Source organism: Oncorhynchus mykiss, chromosome 8, assembly GCF_013265735.2.
Source record: "Oncorhynchus mykiss isolate Arlee chromosome 8, USDA_OmykA_1.1, whole genome shotgun sequence".
NCBI lineage: Eukaryota > Metazoa > Chordata > Actinopteri > Salmoniformes > Salmonidae > Oncorhynchus > Oncorhynchus mykiss.
In genome coordinates this window covers 52,818,844-52,838,452 of record NC_048572.1, presented here as the reverse complement: position 1 = coordinate 52,838,452, position 19,609 = coordinate 52,818,844, and the positions used below count along the sequence as shown (strand labels likewise).

The 19,609-nt window shown below is 43.0% G+C and overlaps 1 protein-coding gene across 2 annotated transcripts in view; it reads right to left on the bottom strand.

Moving 5' to 3' along the window:
- The window catches only part of LOC110530088 (heparan sulfate 2-O-sulfotransferase 1), a 31,986-nt gene extending 12,655 nt beyond the window's left edge, over nt 1-19,331 (bottom strand). Inside the window, exons 1-2 of one of the 2 annotated variants that reach the window (XM_036985647.1) lie at nt 19,180-19,331; nt 18,829-18,980 (exon numbers count right to left, since the gene is read on the bottom strand). In XM_036985647.1, the coding sequence (XP_036841542.1) occupies nt 18,829-18,952 (124 nt within the window). In that variant the 5' untranslated portion in view covers nt 18,953-18,980; nt 19,180-19,331. Of the gene's footprint in view, nt 1-18,828 lie in introns of both variants that reach the window. The other variant, XM_021612889.2, reaches the window with a different exon arrangement.
- Nucleotides 19,332-19,609: the final 278 nt, after the last annotated feature.

Here is a 19,609-nt window from a genome sequence, read left to right as displayed (position 1 = left end):
TGACGATATAGGACTTGTTTTACTGTGGATATAGATACTTTTGTACCCGTTTCCTCCAGCATCTTTACAAGGACCTTCTCTGTTCTGGGATTCAGTCGAATGTATTTTGGTGAAAAAGTGCATCTCTAGGAGAAAGAACACGTCTCCTTCCTGAGCAGGATGACAGCAGCGTGGTCCCATTTATACTTACGTACTATTGTTTGTACAGATGAACGTGGTACCTTCAGGCGTTTGGAAATTGCTCCCAAGGATGAACCAGACTTGTGGAGGTCTACAATTATTTTGAGGTCTTGGCTGATTTCTTTTGATTTTCCCATGATGTCAAGCATTCACTAAGTTTGAAGGTAGGCCTTGAAATACATCCACAGGTACACCTCCAATTGACTCAAATTATGTCAATTAGCTTATCAGAAGCTTTAAAGCCATGACATCATTTTCTGGTATTTGCCAAGCTGTTTAAAGGCACAGTCAACTTCTGACCCACTGGATTTGTGATACAGTGAATTATAATTGAAATAATCTGTCTGTAAAGAATTGTTGGAAAAATGTACTTGTGTCATGCATAAAGTAGATGTCCTAACAGACTTGCCAAAACTATAGTTTGTTAACAAGAAATTTGTGGAGTGGTTGAAAAAAAAAGCCTTTTAATGACACCAACCTAAGTATGTAAACTTCCGACATCAACTGTATCATGACAATATCGTATTGTGAGGTCCCTGGCAATTCCCCGGCCAACTTACAGTATCATTACGGGTATTCACAATGGAGATCGTTCAACCTAGCTGGCCTTAAAATCTGTTAGAAAAGATGGAGATCTTAAGATGAGCATCACTAGCAGTCTGTTCTTTAGCCAACTCCTCTTTGTGTTAGGCCTAAGTCTTCCATCTAGTTCAGTGTTTCTCAACCTCCGGTCCGTGGGATGCTGCAGATCACATCCCTGAGATGGTTCTGCTAATTTAGTCAGCTCTAGTCTACATAGAGTAAGCAGCCCACCAAGGAAGAACAACAAAAAAAAGACCGCTTGCTGCCAGCACTTGACTCAAGAGCTTGCCAGTCCCTAGTACAAAGAAGAAAAAATAATAATTGAGAATGATAAACAAGTTCATTGTGTTTCTTAACCACTGGTTAGGCTGTGGCCCAACACTGGTCTCTAGGATACTAGTCCCTCAGATGGTTAGCGTAGCAGACAAGGATTTCATCCGTTCTTAAGTGCTAGTTTTAATTTAAGCGATCCTCAAAAAAAAGAAAAAAAAGGAAGTACCATAGCATGCAAGCATGTCTAGAGTCTACAGTACATAAAAGTATGGTACCAGGCTACTGTATCACTGCAAGCTTAACAGACACTTCTAAGGGTACAAATCATAGTTGACAGTATGAGCTTACCTTGTCAGTTTAGGGGGGGGGGGGGGGGGGGGGAGAAAATAAAAAAAAGCTTCCATCACATCAACCCACCCAAAAAAAACTGTCAGTTACACAAGAATATAGAGCAATTTACACAGACGGCAGGCCACAGACAGCAGGCCAATTCAACGCCTTAATGGTTGCTCTGTGGAGTGGACAATTGATTTGACTGGATCTCTTGGCAGGACTCGTCATTAACTAAGCAGGGGAATATCTTCTCAATAACAGCAGAGATTTGTCCATGGCCACCACCGCTTAAGAGATGGTAAGGCAAACTGATCATGTGGGAAACCACACTAGTGTCCGCTGTCCAAATAGGTTTTTTAAACCCCAGAAGAAGAAAAAAAACAGTTTATAACAAATGCAGCTGTACAGTGCCATGGAAAAATATTTGCACCCTTTCTGATTCTCTATTTATACATAAAAAATAAAATACAAAATAAAAAACGTTTTTGAACACTGAATGTTATCAGATCTTAAACCAAAACCTAATATTAGATAAATGGAACCAGAGTGAACATTAACATAATTATTTATCAACATTAATAAGAGGTCAGGCAACACCCAAAGTCTGTGCGAAAAGTAAATTGTCCCTTACACTCAACTGGTTGTGCCACCTTTAGCTCCAATGTCTGTAACCAAACACTTCCTGTAGTTGATGAGACAGCCTACAGGGGAGGTCAGTGCCGGGACAACAATCTCCCCCTCAAAGTCAGACCATGGAGCCAATTGTGGACTACAGGAAACGGGGGGCGAGTACACCCCCGTCCACGGGGCTGCAGTGAAGCGGGTTGTGAGCTATAAGTTCCTCTGTTTCCAAATCACTAAGGACTTTAAAAACAAAAACGTTAAAAACAAATAACAAAAAACGGTACACTCAGTCGTGAAGGCGCGACAGCACCTCGTCCCCCTCAGGAAGTTGAAAAGTTCTGGCAAAGGTCCACAATTCCTTAAAAAGTTGCACCATTGAGAGCATCTTGATTGGCTGCTTGGTATGGCAACAGTACTGCCCTCAAATCGCATGGCGCTACAGAGGGTGGTGAGCACAGCCCAGTACATCACTGGGGCCAAGCTCCCTGCAATCCAGGCCCTCTACATTGAACGGTTTGAAAGGAAGGCCCGGAAAAGCCATAGTCTGTTCTCTCTAATCCGCACGGCAAGCGGTATCAGGCTCCTGAACAGCTTCTATCCCCAAGCCATTTAACCACCTTCTTGCCGGGATAAGCCTTTTAGATCTCCCGTGCCCATGGCGGCAAGTTTAGGAGTGGCAGTAAGTCTGTCTATTTTAATAAATCCATTGAATATACATCACAATGAAATCCGTTATTACATTTGTTATAGGCAGGTCCTAAGAAATATTAAAGACGAATAAAAATTAATTTTTTCAAAAGAATCGAATGGCATATTGAGATGAATTTTTGGTTTGTGCAGCTTATAGGGTACATGGCTGTGCCATACACATGAACTCAATAGTTGTTTTGTTCATAAAAACAGACGACACATTTAGCCTATCCTGATCAGTCAACACACATACTGTATAATTTTCTAGTAGGCCATATGAAATAACAGAAAATACAAAATAAACATTTTCCAACACAACTTGCGTTTCAGGCAACGTGTGGAACCGCCGTCATATAAATGTGAGATTTTTAAAAATAATAATAAAAAATAAAAAAAACAGTTTGTCTTGCCCTCACGCCGCTTTGTTAGGGAGATAGCGCAGGGTCTTACATTGAGAGCATCTTCATGATACCGATTGCTATTTTCAATGTCTATTTTCAAAAGCATGCATGTCCCGTGTTCATACTACACAACCTACACAGGCTTTTGAGAGTTTGATACGTGTCAAACACATTCCAAGGAGGCTTGAATGTCTGCAAGTCTTTGCTCTTCCCTTGTACTTGAAGAATTAAGGTCACTAATTAGTAAGGAACTCCCCACACCTTGTTGTCTAGGGCTTAACTGAAAGGAAAAAACAAAACCTGCAGACACTAGGCCTCCATGGAATGAATTTGACACCCCTGCTATACACACCTGAGCAAAACGAAGACCCGCACTTGATTTAGGCTACATTAAAGCATGTTAAGACATATCTGATCAGTGATAGATGAGCAAATGTACAAACGCCACTTACTTGCCCAGATAGAGAATTAACCAGACATACAGCTGGAGATTCAGTGAATCAAAAAAAATCACACTGATTGTGTAAGACGAGTCACACAAGCGTGTCAGGAGTAGTGGATCATTTCTCTTCACTCACCAGGCGTTTAGTAGGCCCAGCCTAGGCCTACTATCAGAACATTTTTGCCAGCAAGTTATGATCAGTGCTAACAAATGAGCCAACGAGACAAAATGATCATGCGCAGCACTCACCTTGTCGAACACTTCCACAGCCTAATTGTAGCCTAACCCGTCTCCATTTGGATATATATCGATTTTTCCTAGACGAGTCCCCACGCTTGCCTCAAAGCAGCGCGAAAAAGGTGCTGAAATAGTTGACCACACGCTAAGCTATTAAGTCAAATGTATTATAACAAGTTTCAGCAAGCAACAATGATGCCTTCAATTGCATTAGCCTACTTTATCATAATATTTGTCAATCAGTGATATTTAGTCACACAGTCATTCTTTATGGATCCATCCAGTTGTGGTTAAGAACACAGTGCATGTAGTAGCCAAGTTGAAGATAGTAACTATCCTAGGATGTATTTTTAAACCTACGTTGCCTAGCAACCATTAAGAGCTTGAGAGTAGTGCGCATAGATGCAAAGCAGGGTTCTATCATATATCCTGACACTTAGTCAACCTTATGCACTGTATGTCGGCCTTCGGAAAGTATTCAGACCCCTTGACTTTTTCCACATTTTGTTATGGTAAAGCCTTATTCTGAAATGGATTTTATTTTTTTATTTTTTTAAGTGTGCAATCTCCACACGATACCCCATAATGACAAAGCAAAAAAAAATGGTTTTTGGAAACTTGATAATTTATAGAAATAAACTAAAATGTGACATTTACATAGGTACTCAGAATCTTTACTCAGTACTTTAGAGCACCTTTGGCATCGTTTACAGCCTGGAGTCTTTTTGGGTATGATGATATCAGTTTGGCACAGCTGTATTTGGAGAGTTCCTCTCATTCTTCTCTGAAGATCCTCTAAAGCTCTGTCAGGTTTAATGGGGAGCGTCATTGCATTGCTATTTTCAGGTCTCTCCAGAGATGTTCGATCGGGTTTAAGTCCGGGCTCTGGCTGGGCCACTCAGACATTCAGAGACTTGTCCTGAAGCCACTCCTGCGTTGTCTTGGCTGTGCGCCTAGAGTCATCCTACTGGAAGGTGAACCTTCTCCCCAGTCTGAGGTCCTGAGTGCTCTACAGCAGGGTTTCATCAAGGATCTCTGTACTTTGCTCCGTTCATCTTTCCTTCAATCCTGACTAGCCTCCCAGTCCCTGCAGCTGAAAGACATCCCCCCCCCCTCCAGCACAATGCTGCCACCATGCTTCGCCGTAGGGACGGTGCCAGGTTTCCTCCAGATGTGACGCTTGGCATTCAGGCCAAAAAGTTCAATCTTTGTTTCAGACCAGAGAAGCTTGTTTCTCATGGTCCGAGAGTCTTTAGGGGAATTTTGGCAAACTTCAAGCGGGCTGTCATGTGCCTTTTACAGAAGAATGGTTTCCGTCTGGCCACTCTTCCATAAAGGCCTGATTGGTGGAGTGCTGCAGAGATGGTTGTCCTTCTGAAAGGTTCTCCCATCTCCACAGAGGAGCTCTTGGTCACCTCCCTGACCAAGGCCCTTCACCTCCAATTGCTCAGTTTGGCTGGGCAGCCAGCTCTAGGAAGAGTCTCAGTGGTTCCATACTTCTTCCATTTAAGAATGGAGGAAACTGTTCTTCGCACCCTTCCTCAGAGCTGTGCAGACACAATCCTGTCTCGGAGATCTACAGACAATTCCATTGGCCCACTGTGCCATAAAGAAATTCTTTAACTCAACAACACTTGTGGATTTTCAAGCATCAACTGCTTGTTTCAAGTCCTGCCACAACATCTTAGTTTAGGTCTGGACTTTGACTAGGCCATTCCAATTTTTTTTAATGGTTGCTTTTCAGCCATTCTGACAAACTTGCTTGTGTGTTTTGGATCATTGTCTTGCTGCAATACTCGGCTGGACTTCAGCTCACAAACGGATGACCCGACATTCTTATTAGAATGATCTGCATACAGAGCAGAATTCAGGGATCCGTCAATGATGGCAAGTCATCCAGATCCTAAGGCAGGAAAGCATCCCCAAACCGTCACACCTAGGGATGGTCATGAGTGAGAGTACTCAAAACCAACATCAAAACTTAATTTTTAAAATATAAAAAGGAGCAATCAGTTGCTACATAACTTTAATTCCTAAGCCAAAAAACGTATGTCAAATCAAATTTTATTTGTCACATACACATGGTTAGCAGATGTTAATGCGAGTGTAGCGAAATGCTTGTGCTTCTAGTTCCGACAATGCAGTAATAACCAACAAGTAATCTAGCTAACAATTCCAAAACTACTACCTTATAGACACAAGTGTAAGGGGATAAAGAATATGTACATAAAGATATATGAATGAGTGATGGTACAGAGCGGCATAGGCAAGATACAGTAGATGGTATTGAGTGCAGTATATACATATGAGATGAGTATGTAAACAAAGTGGCATAGTTAAAGTGGCTAGTGATACATGTATTACATAAAGATGCAGTAGATGATATAGAGTACAGTATATACGTATACATATGAGATGAATAATGTAGGGTATGTAAATGTTATATTAGGTAGCATTGTTTAAAGTGGCTAGTGATATATTTTACATCATTTCCCATCAATTCCCATTATTAAAGTGGCTGGAGTTGAGTCAGTGTGTTGGCAGCAGCCACTCAATGTTAGTGGTGGCTGTTTAACAGTCTGATGGCCTTGAGATAGAAGCTGTTTTTCAGTCTCTCGGTCCCAGTTTTGATGCACCTGTACTGACCCCGCCTTCTGGATGATAGCGGGGTGAACAGGCAGTGGCTCGGGTGGTTGTTGTCCTTGATGATCTTTATGGCCTTCCTGTGACATCGGGCGGTGTAGGTGTCCTGGAGGGCAGGTAGTTTGCCCCCGGTGATGCGTTTGTGCAGACCTCACTACTCTCTGGAGAGCCTTACGGTTGTGGGCGGAGCGGTTGCCGTACCAGGCGGTGATACAGCCCGACAGGATGCTCTCGATGTGCATCTGTAGAAGTTTGTGAGTGCTTTTGGTGACAAGCCAAATTTCTTCAGCCTCCTGAGGTTGAAGAGGCGCTGCTGCGCCTTCTTCACGATGCTGTCTGTGATGTGTACGCCGAGGAACTTAAAACTTACTACCCTCTCCACTGTTCCATCGATGTGGATAGGGGGGTGTTCCCTCTGCTGTTTCCTGAAGTCCACAATCATCTCCTTACTTTTGTTGACGTTGCGTGTGAGGTTATTTTCCTGACACCACACTCCGAGGGCCCTCACCTCCTCCCTGTAGGCCGTCTCGTCGTTGTTGGTAATCAAGCCTACCACTGTTGTGTCGTCCGCAAACTTGAAGATTGAGTTGGAGGCGTGCGTGGCCACGCAGTCGTGGGTGAACAGGGAGTACAGGAGAGGGCTCAGAACGCACCCTTGTGGGGCCCCAGTGTTGAGGATCAGCGGGTGTTGCCTACCCTCACCACCTGGGGGGGGGGGGGGGGCCCGTCAGGAAGTCCAGTACCCAGTTGCACAGGGCGGGGTCGAGACCCAGGGTCTCGAGCTTGATGACGAGCTTGGAGGGCACTATGGTGTTAAATGCCGTGCTGTAGTCGATGAACAGCATTCTCACATAGGTATTCCTCTTGTCCAGATGGGTTAGGGCAGTGTGGTTGAGATTGCATCGTCTGTGGACCTATTTGGGCAGTAAGCAAATTGGAGTGGGTCTAGGGTGTCAGGTAGGGGGGAGGTGATATGGTCCTTGACTAGTCTCACAAAGCACTTCATGATGACGGAAGTGAGTGCTACTAGTCGTTTAGCTCACTTACCTTAGCTTTCTTGGGAACAGGAACAATGGTGGCCCTCTTGAAGCATGTGGGAACAACAGACTGGGATAGGGATTGATTGAATATGTCCGTAAACACACCGGCCAGCTGGTCTGCGCATGCTCTGAGGACGCGGCTGGGGATGCCGTCTGGGCCTGCAGCCTTGCGAGGGTTAACACGTTTAAATGTTTTACTCACGTCGGCTGCAGTGAAGGAGAGTCCGCATGTTTTGGTTGCGGGCCGTGTCAGTGGCACTGTATTGTCCTCAAAGCGGGCAAAAAAGTAATTTAGTCTGCCTGGGAGCAAGACATCCTGGTCCATGACGGGGCTGGTTTTCTTTTTGTAATCCGTGATTGACTGTAGACCCTGCCACATACCTTGTGTCTGAGCCGTTGAATTGAGATTCTACTTTGTCTCTATACTGACGCTTAGCTTGTTTGATTGCCTTGCGGAGGAAATAGCTACACTGTTTGTATTCGGTCATGTTTCCAGTCACCTTGCCCTGATTAAAAGCAGTGGTTCGCACTTTCAGTTTCACGCGAATGCTGCCATCAATCCACGGTTTCTGGTTTGGGAATGTTTTAATCGTTGCTATGGGAACGACATCTTCAACACACGTTCTAATGAACTCGCTCACCGAATCACCGTATTCGTCAATGTTGTTTGATGCAATATGAAACATATCCCAGTCCACGTGATGGAAGCAGTCTTGGAGTGTGGAATCAGATTGGTCGGACCAGCGTTGGACAGACCTCAGTGCGGGAGATTCTTGTTTTAGTTTGTCTGTAGGCAGGGATCAACAAAATGGAGTCGTGGTCAGCTTTTCCGAAAGGAGAGAGGGGCAGGGCCTTATATGCGTCGCGGAAGTTAGAAATCCAAGGTTTTTCCAGCCCTGGTTGCGCAATCGATATGCTGATACAATTTAGGGAGTCTTGTTTTCAGATTAGCCTTGTTAAAATCCCCAGCTACAATGAATGCAGCCTCAGGATATATCGATTCCAGTTTGCAAAGAGTCAAATAAAGTTTGTTCAGAGCCATCGATGTGTTTGCTTGGGGGGGAATAATCTATGGGTACATAACTTTTAAATGCCTCAAGCTTAGTTCAACTGTCGTACACAAACAGAACCCAAAATATAAGCTTGGTTTCACTCCATGTTTGTAAACAAATACTTTATAGCCTCAAAACATGGCTAAAACGTATTTTGATATTATGGATGGTCAGTCCTTGCATCCATGGCTCGGTCTATGAATTTGAGAGGGTCCTCTCCAGCCCCATCCCTCAGTTTTACTGAACTAGGGAGGCAGCGTTGCTATCGTTTCTACTGCCGTTTGCCGCTTATATATGATTTATTTTTTATAAAACTGTAAAACTATTTGGTGGACTGTGCTTTGTGGCTCTGAACGGGCAAGTGAAATTGTCTTGAAGACGATGTTCATTTGCTTTGACTCTATTCTCCCATGTGTACATTTGCCGGGCACAACCAAGCTGAGCACCAAACCGTTCTCCCCAAATTCCCTTTCCCCTCAGTGTCTCGTTCACTCAATTGCATTCCTACCACTCCCTCCACACAAGTCTATTTTTCCTCTTAAGCTACTTTGCAAACTGCTAGTGCAGACCGGTTCCACACTGAACATATGCAAGAAGATTATTTTTTTAACTAAGTGTATTTTCATCAGAAGCATATGCCTACCCACCAGATGTCGTGGCTGTAATTCATCAACATGCAGTGTTCAATGTGGAATTGTTCATCCATTAAAAAAAAATAATAATAAACTCCAAAACAGGAAGAATACACTAAATGTTTGTATATTGAAAATAAAAAGGTTTTGGTTTGTAACCCTGAAAAACATGGTCTTACAACTCGCCAAACTGAGCCACGTCTCAAAATTATCTCTGAGAATAACTGTTCCAGGCACGTGTTGTGCATCACATCGCACTGGCAACTTTTTTCATTTGTAAAAAAATATTCTGTTATGTTTTCTTTTTTATTACTATAAAATAGGTGTCTTGACTGTGAGAAGGGCTCGTCTGCTAAATTAACAAAACTATGCCATTGCACAGACATAGGCTTCTACAAGAAAGCGCAACGGCTGAGGTTACTGCCTTTTTGAAGATCGTGTTCCACCATATAATATAACGGTTTCAATAAATTAATCTTAAAAATGGCACTTGCTTTTTTTAATTCACTGAATATACTATACATGGGGCAATTTAGCAATTAGGATTTGTTATCTGTAATAGTTATGATAAATTAGACATTGTTGCGATCTCTTGCCTAGTTAAAAATAAACACATGAAGTGTAGCGGAGCTGAAAGACCCCAGACTTTCTTCATATGCACAGTTTATTTCTCGCAAAGTTGTGCACAATTATTTTTACATCCCTGTTAGTGAGCATTTCTCATTTGCCAAGATAATCCATCCACCTTCAGGTGTGGCATATAAAGGAGTTGATTAAACAGCATGGTCATTACACAGGTGCACCTTGTGCTGGGGACCACAGTGCCACTCTAAGATGTGCAGTTGTCACACAACAATGCCACAGATGTCTCAAGTTGAGGGAGCGTGCAATTGGCATGCTGACTGCAGGAATGTTCACCAGAGTGGTTGCCAGAGAATGTAATGTTTGTTTATTGCAGAGAAAGTGTCTCCAATGTCATTTTAGAGAATTTGACAGCACATCCAACCGGCCTCACAACCACAGACCACACCAGCCCAGGAGCTCCACATCCTACGGGATGGTCAAAGACTAGCCATCCAGACAGCTGAGGAAACTGTGGGTTTGCACAACTGAAGAATTTCTGCACAAACGGTCTCAGGGAAGCTCATGTGTGCTCGTCATCCTCACCAGGGTCTTGACAGGACTACAGCTCAGCGTCGTAACCGACTTCAGTGGGAAAATGCTCACCTTAGATCACCACTGGCACAGTGGAGAAGTGTGCTCTTCATGGATGAATCCCGGTTTCAACTGTACCGGGCAGATGGCAGACAGCAAACCCGCACAACGCCATACATGCTGATGTCGACATTGTCAACAGAGTGCCCCGTGGTGGAGTTGTGTCATTCAACCGCCATCATCACCTCATGTTTCAGCATGTTAATGTATGGCCCCATGTCACAAGGATCTGTACACAATTCCTGGAAGCTGTCCAGTTCTTCTATGGCCTGCATACTCAGACATGTCACCAATTGAGCATGTTTGGGATGCTCTGGATCATCATGTAAGACAGAATGCTCCAGTTCCCGCAACCATTGAAGAGTGGAACAACATTCCATAGGTCACTATCAATTGCCATATCAACGCTATGCGAAAGAGATGTTTTGTGCGGCATGAAGCAAATGGTGGTTATACCAGTTACTGACCGTTTCTCTGATCCATGCCCTAACTTTTTTGAAAGGTATCTGTGACCAGATGCATATGTGAAATCCATAGATTAGGGCCTAATGCATGGATTTAAAAATTGACTGATTTCCTTATATGAACTGTAACTCAGTAAAATCTTAGAAATTGTTGCAAGTTGCGCGAGAGAGAAATATACAAGTTCAGTCTGGATAAACGCACACAATTTTTCCCAGCACAGGCCTCGTGTTCTAAATTATAAAAATGTTTATCCCTTTTGGGTATGGGCAACAAAAAAAATGAATGCGAGTACTCAAACAGTCAAAATGTCAAATGCACATCCTTATTACCACCACAATGCTTGACTGTCATTCTTACTGTGGAATTCAGTGTTTGGTTTTTCACCGTGATTCATGTCGTCCAAAAAAAATTGATTCAAGTCTGCCGAAAAGTGCCTAGGGGCACCTGGATTATCGTAAAGACTCCTGGAAGAATGTTCTATAGACAGATGAGTCAAAGAGAAACTTTTTGGACGACGTGGTTCCCATTATGTCTGGCAAAAAAACAAAAACACTGCATTCCACAGTAAGAACCTCATACCAATCGTCAAGCATGGTGGTTTTGGTTAAACCAGACTGTTTCACTTCACAATAGTGTGCAGTGTTCAATGACAAGCATCCCATTTAGTCTGGTTTAACCAGGTTACATGAACAGCAGCAGCAGCTAATGAATTGACAGAGATCATTCAGGAACATCTAGAGTGTTCCAACTGGCCTTTCTATGACACACCACTTCTGTGGTAAGAGGCTGTCCCTAGGCAGTTTCGTGACAATGTACCAGACTGGCAGCACTCACAGTACACTGCAATTCTGAGGAGAAAGTCTGCCAGAGCAGTAGAGAAACTCAGTTCGCCCTAGAGCTGAGTGGGATTCAGTTGCTGTATAGAAGGTGGAAATTAAATGCAAGGCAGGAGGAAAGCAGTGGAACAGTTCTGCCAGACTGCCTTATCCTGCTATTCGCTGATAAAATTGGTTGTAAAACGCTGCAGACATGTGTCTCTCCCCTCCTTTTGTTAAGGCTTACGATGAGTGCTACCAGGGGTTTAACTATTTTTGTGTTGAGATGAAAATGTAATCCCCCCTTTTGATATAAACTCTGAAGCGGGAGATAGAAGTCTGAAATTGGGAGAGACCTATCCAAAGGCTGTTTGGCCACAGGGGATTATAATCTTGCACTGCGGTAGTATCCCAGACTCCAGAAAAAAAAGAAAAAAAAAAGGCCATTTATGGTTATTGACTAGCAAAGGAAGGTCTCCGCTGAAAAGTAATACGATTAAACCGTTATGACAGTGCCGGTCTACAGAAACTGTAGTTTCAGCTGGGTCTCTCATAGAGATGTTGAGCAGTGTTATAAAAAGGGACAGTCACCCGCCTCGAATAAACGACACCTGCTCCCCCCCCTCATGCTTAACCACACCGGCCCCGCGTCGCTCGTCAATCCCCTTGGAAACCGACAAGGGAACAACATGCGCGCGAGGAGAGCGGTCTCAACTACACTCCGGGTTGCGAAACAGTTCACAGCACCGTGATTAGCCTGTCAGTCATCGGGTCGCAACTGTGCACAAAATGTAGCGCAGAACTTCACGGGAAGACATTCTTCTTTAATGTTGAAGCCAATGTCCATAAATACACCAATCAGGGCCCTAACTGCTCGAGACTAGGGCAATTAGCACTCTGCCTACAACAAATCCATTCCTGACACCTGCATTTCCACAAATCGGATCCAATCCATTAGGCACTCAAGTGGCATGTTTAGACTGGTGAGGGTGAGACACTTAGAGATGTACAGTAGCCACTCTGTAGTGACTGCCAGCCAATTAACATGACTCAGGCCTTTTTATAACCCCGGGAGGCTAAAAACGGCTCCATGGTGTCAAAAGGAGTCGGAGTGCGCTGGATAATGGCGATAAAGAGAGCGAGCAAGCACAGAGTTGAACTTGGAGAGAGGAGTCAAGTTTGCCACTCCTCAATTAACCTACTAACGAGGCTAAATTAAATGATCCAACCAGGCCTCGACCAGAGCCATACATTTGCATACACAGCTCTGGCCTAGACTATACAAAAAGGCTATATTTTCGGACTCTTGATACCTGTGTGTAATTGACTGTTGACGCCAATGAACGAGTTGTGTTAGAGTAACAGTTTGTGTTATGCAACCTCACTTCAGTCACAATGTGATAAAAACAATTCAATCAAGCTCTGGCCAACCAACCACACTCACTGGCTATTACATTACTTGGTGACCAACTTAGCTCATTGCTCCTCAGGGAACATATGGGGACCATAGTGGAGACGGGTGTAGGAGTTAAACTTCGATACAGAGCCTAGTTAGTGACATGGGACATGAGGTGACAGGTTTATAAACAGCGTTTCTATTTATGAGGCTCTCAGCAAGCATAGCATGACTCCCCTCTAGAGTTACGGCCATTGGGGAAAGCATCCAGTCAGCCCCCCCCCCCCCACGTGCTAATGCACTTTACGTTTCTACAAAATATCGGTGCCAACCTTACCTGGCATAAGAGGACGCTAAGAATATGTTACCTGATAACACCGATGACGCTAGCCACAGGATACACAGATCGTTAAAGGCAGCGCTACCAAGCCACTAACAATATGCCTGGAAGACAATCTAAATAATAGGAAAAGTGATTCAACCTCTGAGTAAAGTAACAAGATTTGAATGACACAGGGAGCAAAAAGCAGATCAGAAAATAAGTTGTGAATGGGTCATATTTGAGTGTGCAATAAAAATGGGCCATATAAATATACAAAACTTGCTTTCTCAATGTAGACAGAAGAAATGCATCAGAACCTGGTTAGACAGCCAGGGGTGTCCATCATGCCTCAAACCATTTGACTATGCAACACATAGTGCAGTGCTCCAGTGTAGAGACGTTTGATCTGTGGACGGAACAGACGTATTGCCAAGTCAACAAATTATTGGAGTGCGCCGTAACGCTGGCCTACTAGGCAGAGTTCCTCTGTTCAGTGTCTGTGTTCTTTTGCGCATCTTAATCCCTTCTTTTTAAATTGGCCAGTCTGAGATATGGCTTTTTCTTTGCAACTCTGCCTAGAAGGACAGCATCCCAGACTCGCCTTGTCACTGTTGATGTGTGCAAAGCTGTCAAGACAAAAGGGTGGCCATTTGAAGAATCTCAAATTTAATTTGATTTGTTTCACACTTTTGGTAACTACATGATTCCATGTGTTATGTCATAGTTTTGATGTCTCCCTTATTATTCTACATGTAGAAAATAGTAAAAATAACGAAAACCCTTGAATGAGTAGGTGTTCTTTGTCACCTCCCTGACCAAGGCCCTTCTCCTCCGATTGCTCAGTTTGGTCTGGCGGCCAGCTCTAGGAAGAGTTGATGGTTCCAAACTTCTCCCATTTAAGAATGATGGAGACCTTCAACGTAGCAGAAATTCTTTGGTATCCTTCCCCAGATCTGTGCCTCGACACAATCCTGTCTTGGAGCTCTACTGACAATTGCGTTGACGTCATGCTTTGTTTTAGCTCTGACATGCACTGTCAACTGTGGGACCTTATATAGACAGACGCGTGCCTTGCCAAATTTTTATTTATTTTATTTATTTTACCTTTATTTAACCAGGTAGGCAAGTTGAGAACAAGTTCTCATTTACAATTGCGACCTGGCCAAGATAACGCAAAGCAGTTCGACAGATACAACAACACAGAGTTACACATGGAGTAAAACAAACATACAGTCAATAATAAAAGTATAAACAAGTCTATATACAATGTGAGCAAATGAGGTGAGAAGGGAGGTAAAGGCAAAAAAGGCCTTGGTGGCAAGGTAAATACAATATAGCAAGTAAAACACTGGAATGGTAGTTTTGCAATGGAAGAATGTGCAAAGTAGAAATAAAAAATAATGGGGTGCAAAGGAGCAAAATAAATAAATAAATTAAATACAGTTGGGAAAGAGGTAGTTGATAGGGCTAAATTATAGGTGGGCTATGTACAGGTGCAGTAATCTGTGAGCTGCTCTGACAGTTGGTGCTTAAAGCTAGTGAGGGAGATGTGTTTCCAGTTTCAGAGATTTTTGTAGTTCGTTCCAGTCATTGGCAGCAGAGAACTGGAAAGAGAGACGGCCAAAGAAAGAATTGGTTTTGGGGGTGACTAGAGAGATATACCTGCTGGAGCGTGTGCTACAGGTGGGAGATGCTATGGTGACCAGCGAGCTGAGATAAAATATAAAATCCTAACCTATCAATTGAATTTACCACAGGTGGACTCCAATCAAGTTGTAGAAACATCTCAAGGATGATCAATGGAAACAGGATGCACCTGAGCTTAATTTCAAGTCTCATAGCAAAGGGTCTGAATACTTATGTAAATATGTAATTTCTAAAAACCTGTTTTCACTTTGTCATTATGGGGTATTGTCTGTAGATTGATGATTTTTATTTAGTTAATCCATTATAGAATAAGGTTGTAACGTAACAAAATGTGGAAAAAGTCAAGGGGTCTGAATTCTTTCCGAAAGCACTGTATATTATGACTACATTGTGACGTTTGTTTGGTTTTGGACATAGGCCGTTTGGGTTTAGGCTGTTTGGGGGGGACACACAATTTTTCCCTCGAGGCAAGCCGAAGTCGGTAGCCGAAGCCCCCTCGTCAGCGATTGGTCAACAGTAGGGTTTGAGCAATGAAGTGCCTGTCGTTAATCAATGAGACGAGAGGCTCGGACTCGGGGGAACAGAAATGGAGTTCCTGGAGATGTCGGAAACAAGAGGGTGGTTAGGAATAGTGCAGTATTATGAGGAGACGTGTACTTGGAAAAAGGAGAGGGTGAGAAGGTCTAAGAGAGAGAGGAGGGTGAGCTTGAGTCAGGTAAGAATGGTGGAAAAAAGGGAGATGGTTTGTTAAAGAAAGGAAGAAAGTGTAAGCAGAGGGTGCTGAAGACAGGAGGAGAAATGGAAGTGAATGAGGGTGAAGTATCGGAGGTGGTAGGTGTGGTGAAGTTAATCGGAGACCGAGTCTTGCACCGAGGGTCAGGATAAAGATGAGTCTGACAGTAGGAGTGAAGTTTATGGAAAAAGTGGACTCTTGCCTGAGCCATTTGTGGTTTCACGGTGGGAGTCTTTTTTCAAATTGATTTAAAAATAAGTTGGGTACTGTGGAATCGGTGAAGGTAACCAGAATGGGTCGTGATAATTGTTAATGTTTCTGCTGGTCAGAGGGAGAAGGCGCTCGGAGTAAAACAAAATGGGGGCAAGACAAGTGAATTGTTTCACTATCAAGAAAAGGGTGCCAATGAAAGGGGTGATAACTGGGGTAGCAGTAAATATAAAACTTGACCAGTTGAACTGAAAGATTCCCAGTGTATGTGATGCGACGCAGAAAGAGTGGCGAGAGCGGGGAAACAGAAGAGCCGTTGTCTGTTCTTTTGACTTTTGAAATTGAGTCTTTGCCCGCCAAAGTGAAGCTAGGATATAGACAGTTTAAGTCGGAAGTTCCTAACTATGTGTTGTAGTCATTAAACTCGTTTTTCAACCACTCCGCAAATTTCTTGTTACCAACTATAGTTTTGGCAAGTCGGTAAGGACTTCTACTTCGTGCATTAGTCATTTTTCCAACAATTGTTTACAGACAGATTTCACTATCACAATTCCAGTGGGTCAGACGTTTGCATAAGCCAAGTTGACAGTGCCTTTAAAACAACTTGGGAAATTCCAGAAAATAATGTCATGGCTTTAGAAGCTTCCGATAAGCTAATTGACATCATTTGAGTCAATTGGAGGTGTACCTGTGGATGCATTTCAAGGCCTACCTTCAAACTCAGTGCCTCTTTGCTTGACATCATGGGAAAAAAAAGAAATCAGCCAAGATCTTAGAAAACAAATTGTAGACTTCCACAAGGCTGGTTCATCCTTGGGAGCAATTTCCAAATGCCTGAAGGTACTACGTTCATCTGTACAAACAATAGTACGCAAGTATAAACACCATGGGACCACTCAGCCATCATACCGCTCAGGAAGGAGACGCATTCTGTCTCCTAGAGATTAATGTACTTTGGTGAAAAAGTGCAAATCAATCCCAGAACAACAACAAAGGTCCATGTGAAGATGCTGGAGGAAACAGGTACAAAAGTATCGACATAACCCGAAAGGCCGCTCAACAAGGAAGCCATTGCTCCAAAACCTCCATAAAAAAGCCAGACTATGGTTTGCAACTGCACATGGGGACAAAGACCGTACTTTTTGGAGAAATGTCCTATTTTTATTTCATCAGACCAGAGAATGGTTTGGCCATAATGACCATTGTTACGTTTAGAGGAAAAAGGTGGAGGCTTGCAAGCCAAAGAACATCATCCCAACCGTGAAGCACGGTAGTGGCAGCATCATGTTGTAGGGGTGATTTGCTGGTGCACTCCACAAAATAGATGGCATCATGAGGAAAATTATGTGGATATATTGAAGCAACATCTCAAGACAAAGCTTGGTCGCAAATGGGTCTTCCAAATGGACAATGACCCCAAGCATACTTCCAAAGTTGTGGCAAAATGGCTTAAGGACAACAAAGTCAAGGTATTGGAGTGGCCAATCACAGAGCCCTGACCTCAATCCTATAGAACGTTTGTGGGCAGAACTAAAAAAGCATGTGCGAGCAAGGAGGCATACAAACCTGACTCAGTTACACCAGCTCTGTCAGGAGGAATGGGACAAAATTCACCCAACTTATTGTGGGAAGCTTGGGGAAGGCTACCTGAAACGTTTGACCCAAGTTAAACAATTTAAAGCCAATGCTACCAAATACTATTTGAGTGCATGTAATCTTCTGACCCACTGGGAATGTGATGAAAGAAATAAAAACTGAAATAAAAATTATTATTCTGACATGTCACATTGTTAAAATAAAAGTTGTGATCCTAACTGACCTACAACAAATGAATTTTTACTAGGATTAAGTATCAGGAGTTGTGAAAAACTGAGTTTAAATGTTTTGTTGAAGGTGTATGTAAACTTCCGGCTTCAACTGTATATACACACACACCATCATCATTGAGTTACGTATCGCAAGGCTTCACGATGTCAATGTAACCTAGCCCTTGATCGTGACTAACTTCCATGACATATACGAGTCATTGGACGAAGGCGCCTTCTGTAGTTTAAGAGCTGCGACGCATGGTATGAACAAACACGCATCACTTGTGGTACGGTTTTGGAAGCATAAGGACCTTATCTTTCATATCAGCTAGAAATCATTTTCAAATCAAAGGTTTAATAGATACACAACTTTAAAGGGTTAGGGTTGCCAAACGACCATATTTCCATGTTACAGCGCTTGTTTACGTGACAAACAGATGGAAGACCGAATGGACTACCTGTGCTAATTACCTGTATGTTAACTAGACAGACATCACAAATGCATTGTCACTGAAAAATACTGTCAGCTGCAACTGTTAACAGTGTACAGTAAGTGTGTATTTTAAATGTGTTTAATGATTTTGATGTGATATTAAAAGTAGAGGGCTATATGTTTCCAGAACCGTACAGCAATTGAGAAGCAGTTCGGCCAAATACTCCATTTGAAATGTGTTTTGGCTCACAGAGCCAATTCACACTTTAAACAGAATATGTAAGGAAGGTCCTTGGACTGAGTAACCTTAGGCTCCTTTAGTCCAATATTGGGCTAAATGTAACCATGACTGCCTCCGGACATCAGTGCAGTTTAGTGTAAACAGCGTAAGTGTATGGTCGGTATCTTCTGGCAAAAACACAATCCGACTGTAAATTGGATATGTAAATAGATACACTCACACCTGGGTTTGCCCTCAAAATGCCAGTTTGTCACCTCACAGGCAGAATTGTCACAAGATAACCCTAAATTGACAACCATGCTGACAAACGCTTAGCAATGATTCAAGCCCTATTGGAAGTCAGACTAATTTTCCTTGTTGTATTACCGGCTGCGTGCAGCATGATTAACGTGGATAGTTAGAACGCAGTCTTACCTAGCTTCACCCGAGACTCCTCCAGCTTCTGGATTTGGTTCTCCAAGAAGAACATGGCCACTGCGAATGCCAAAAGCGCCAGAAGCTGAAACTTTGGCGGCATCATGATCCTTAGAAGCCCCATCAAACAATCCAGTGAGAACAGGTCATTCCTTGTTTAGAAAATACAACATACAAGGAAGTGGAACGTTGTCAATCACAGCGCGAATTTGTGTCTGTGTATGGCCCTGTGCATTTGAATTGTTCTTGTCCAGTGTTTACATCCCTGGTTGTTCAGTAGGGAACACACTCAGATCCAAATTATTTGTTTCATATGATAATGTACTCTCATAAAAGAGAACTGCATGAAACCTCAATATCGTCTTGACGTTGTGATGCCCCCCCTCTCACAAGGGTGTCAACAGAAACGGCCTTGTGTTCCTCGGTGTCTGCGATTCTTCCTCTCTAGAGCTGTGTCCCGTTCAGTTCACTCTGCACGCCTATCTTCGTCAGATGATTTATATTAGTTACAAAATCCCTATTGGTGGAACCAACAGTCCACTAAACTGGATAGGCTTTTCATTGGTCAACAGTCAAGTCTGTTGTAACGGGATTGGACACATTTTAAACAGTTCTTGAATTTGGCTACAGGGGGCGGTGTCCACGTGCGAATGGAATGTAACTGTGTCTGATCAAAGAAGAAAAGTCAAAGGTGCCTTTCTGTTAGCCATATGAAAAGAGGAAGACAAATTACAAATTACAAATTTTAGACAGATAATGATAAACAATCAGATCTTATTAT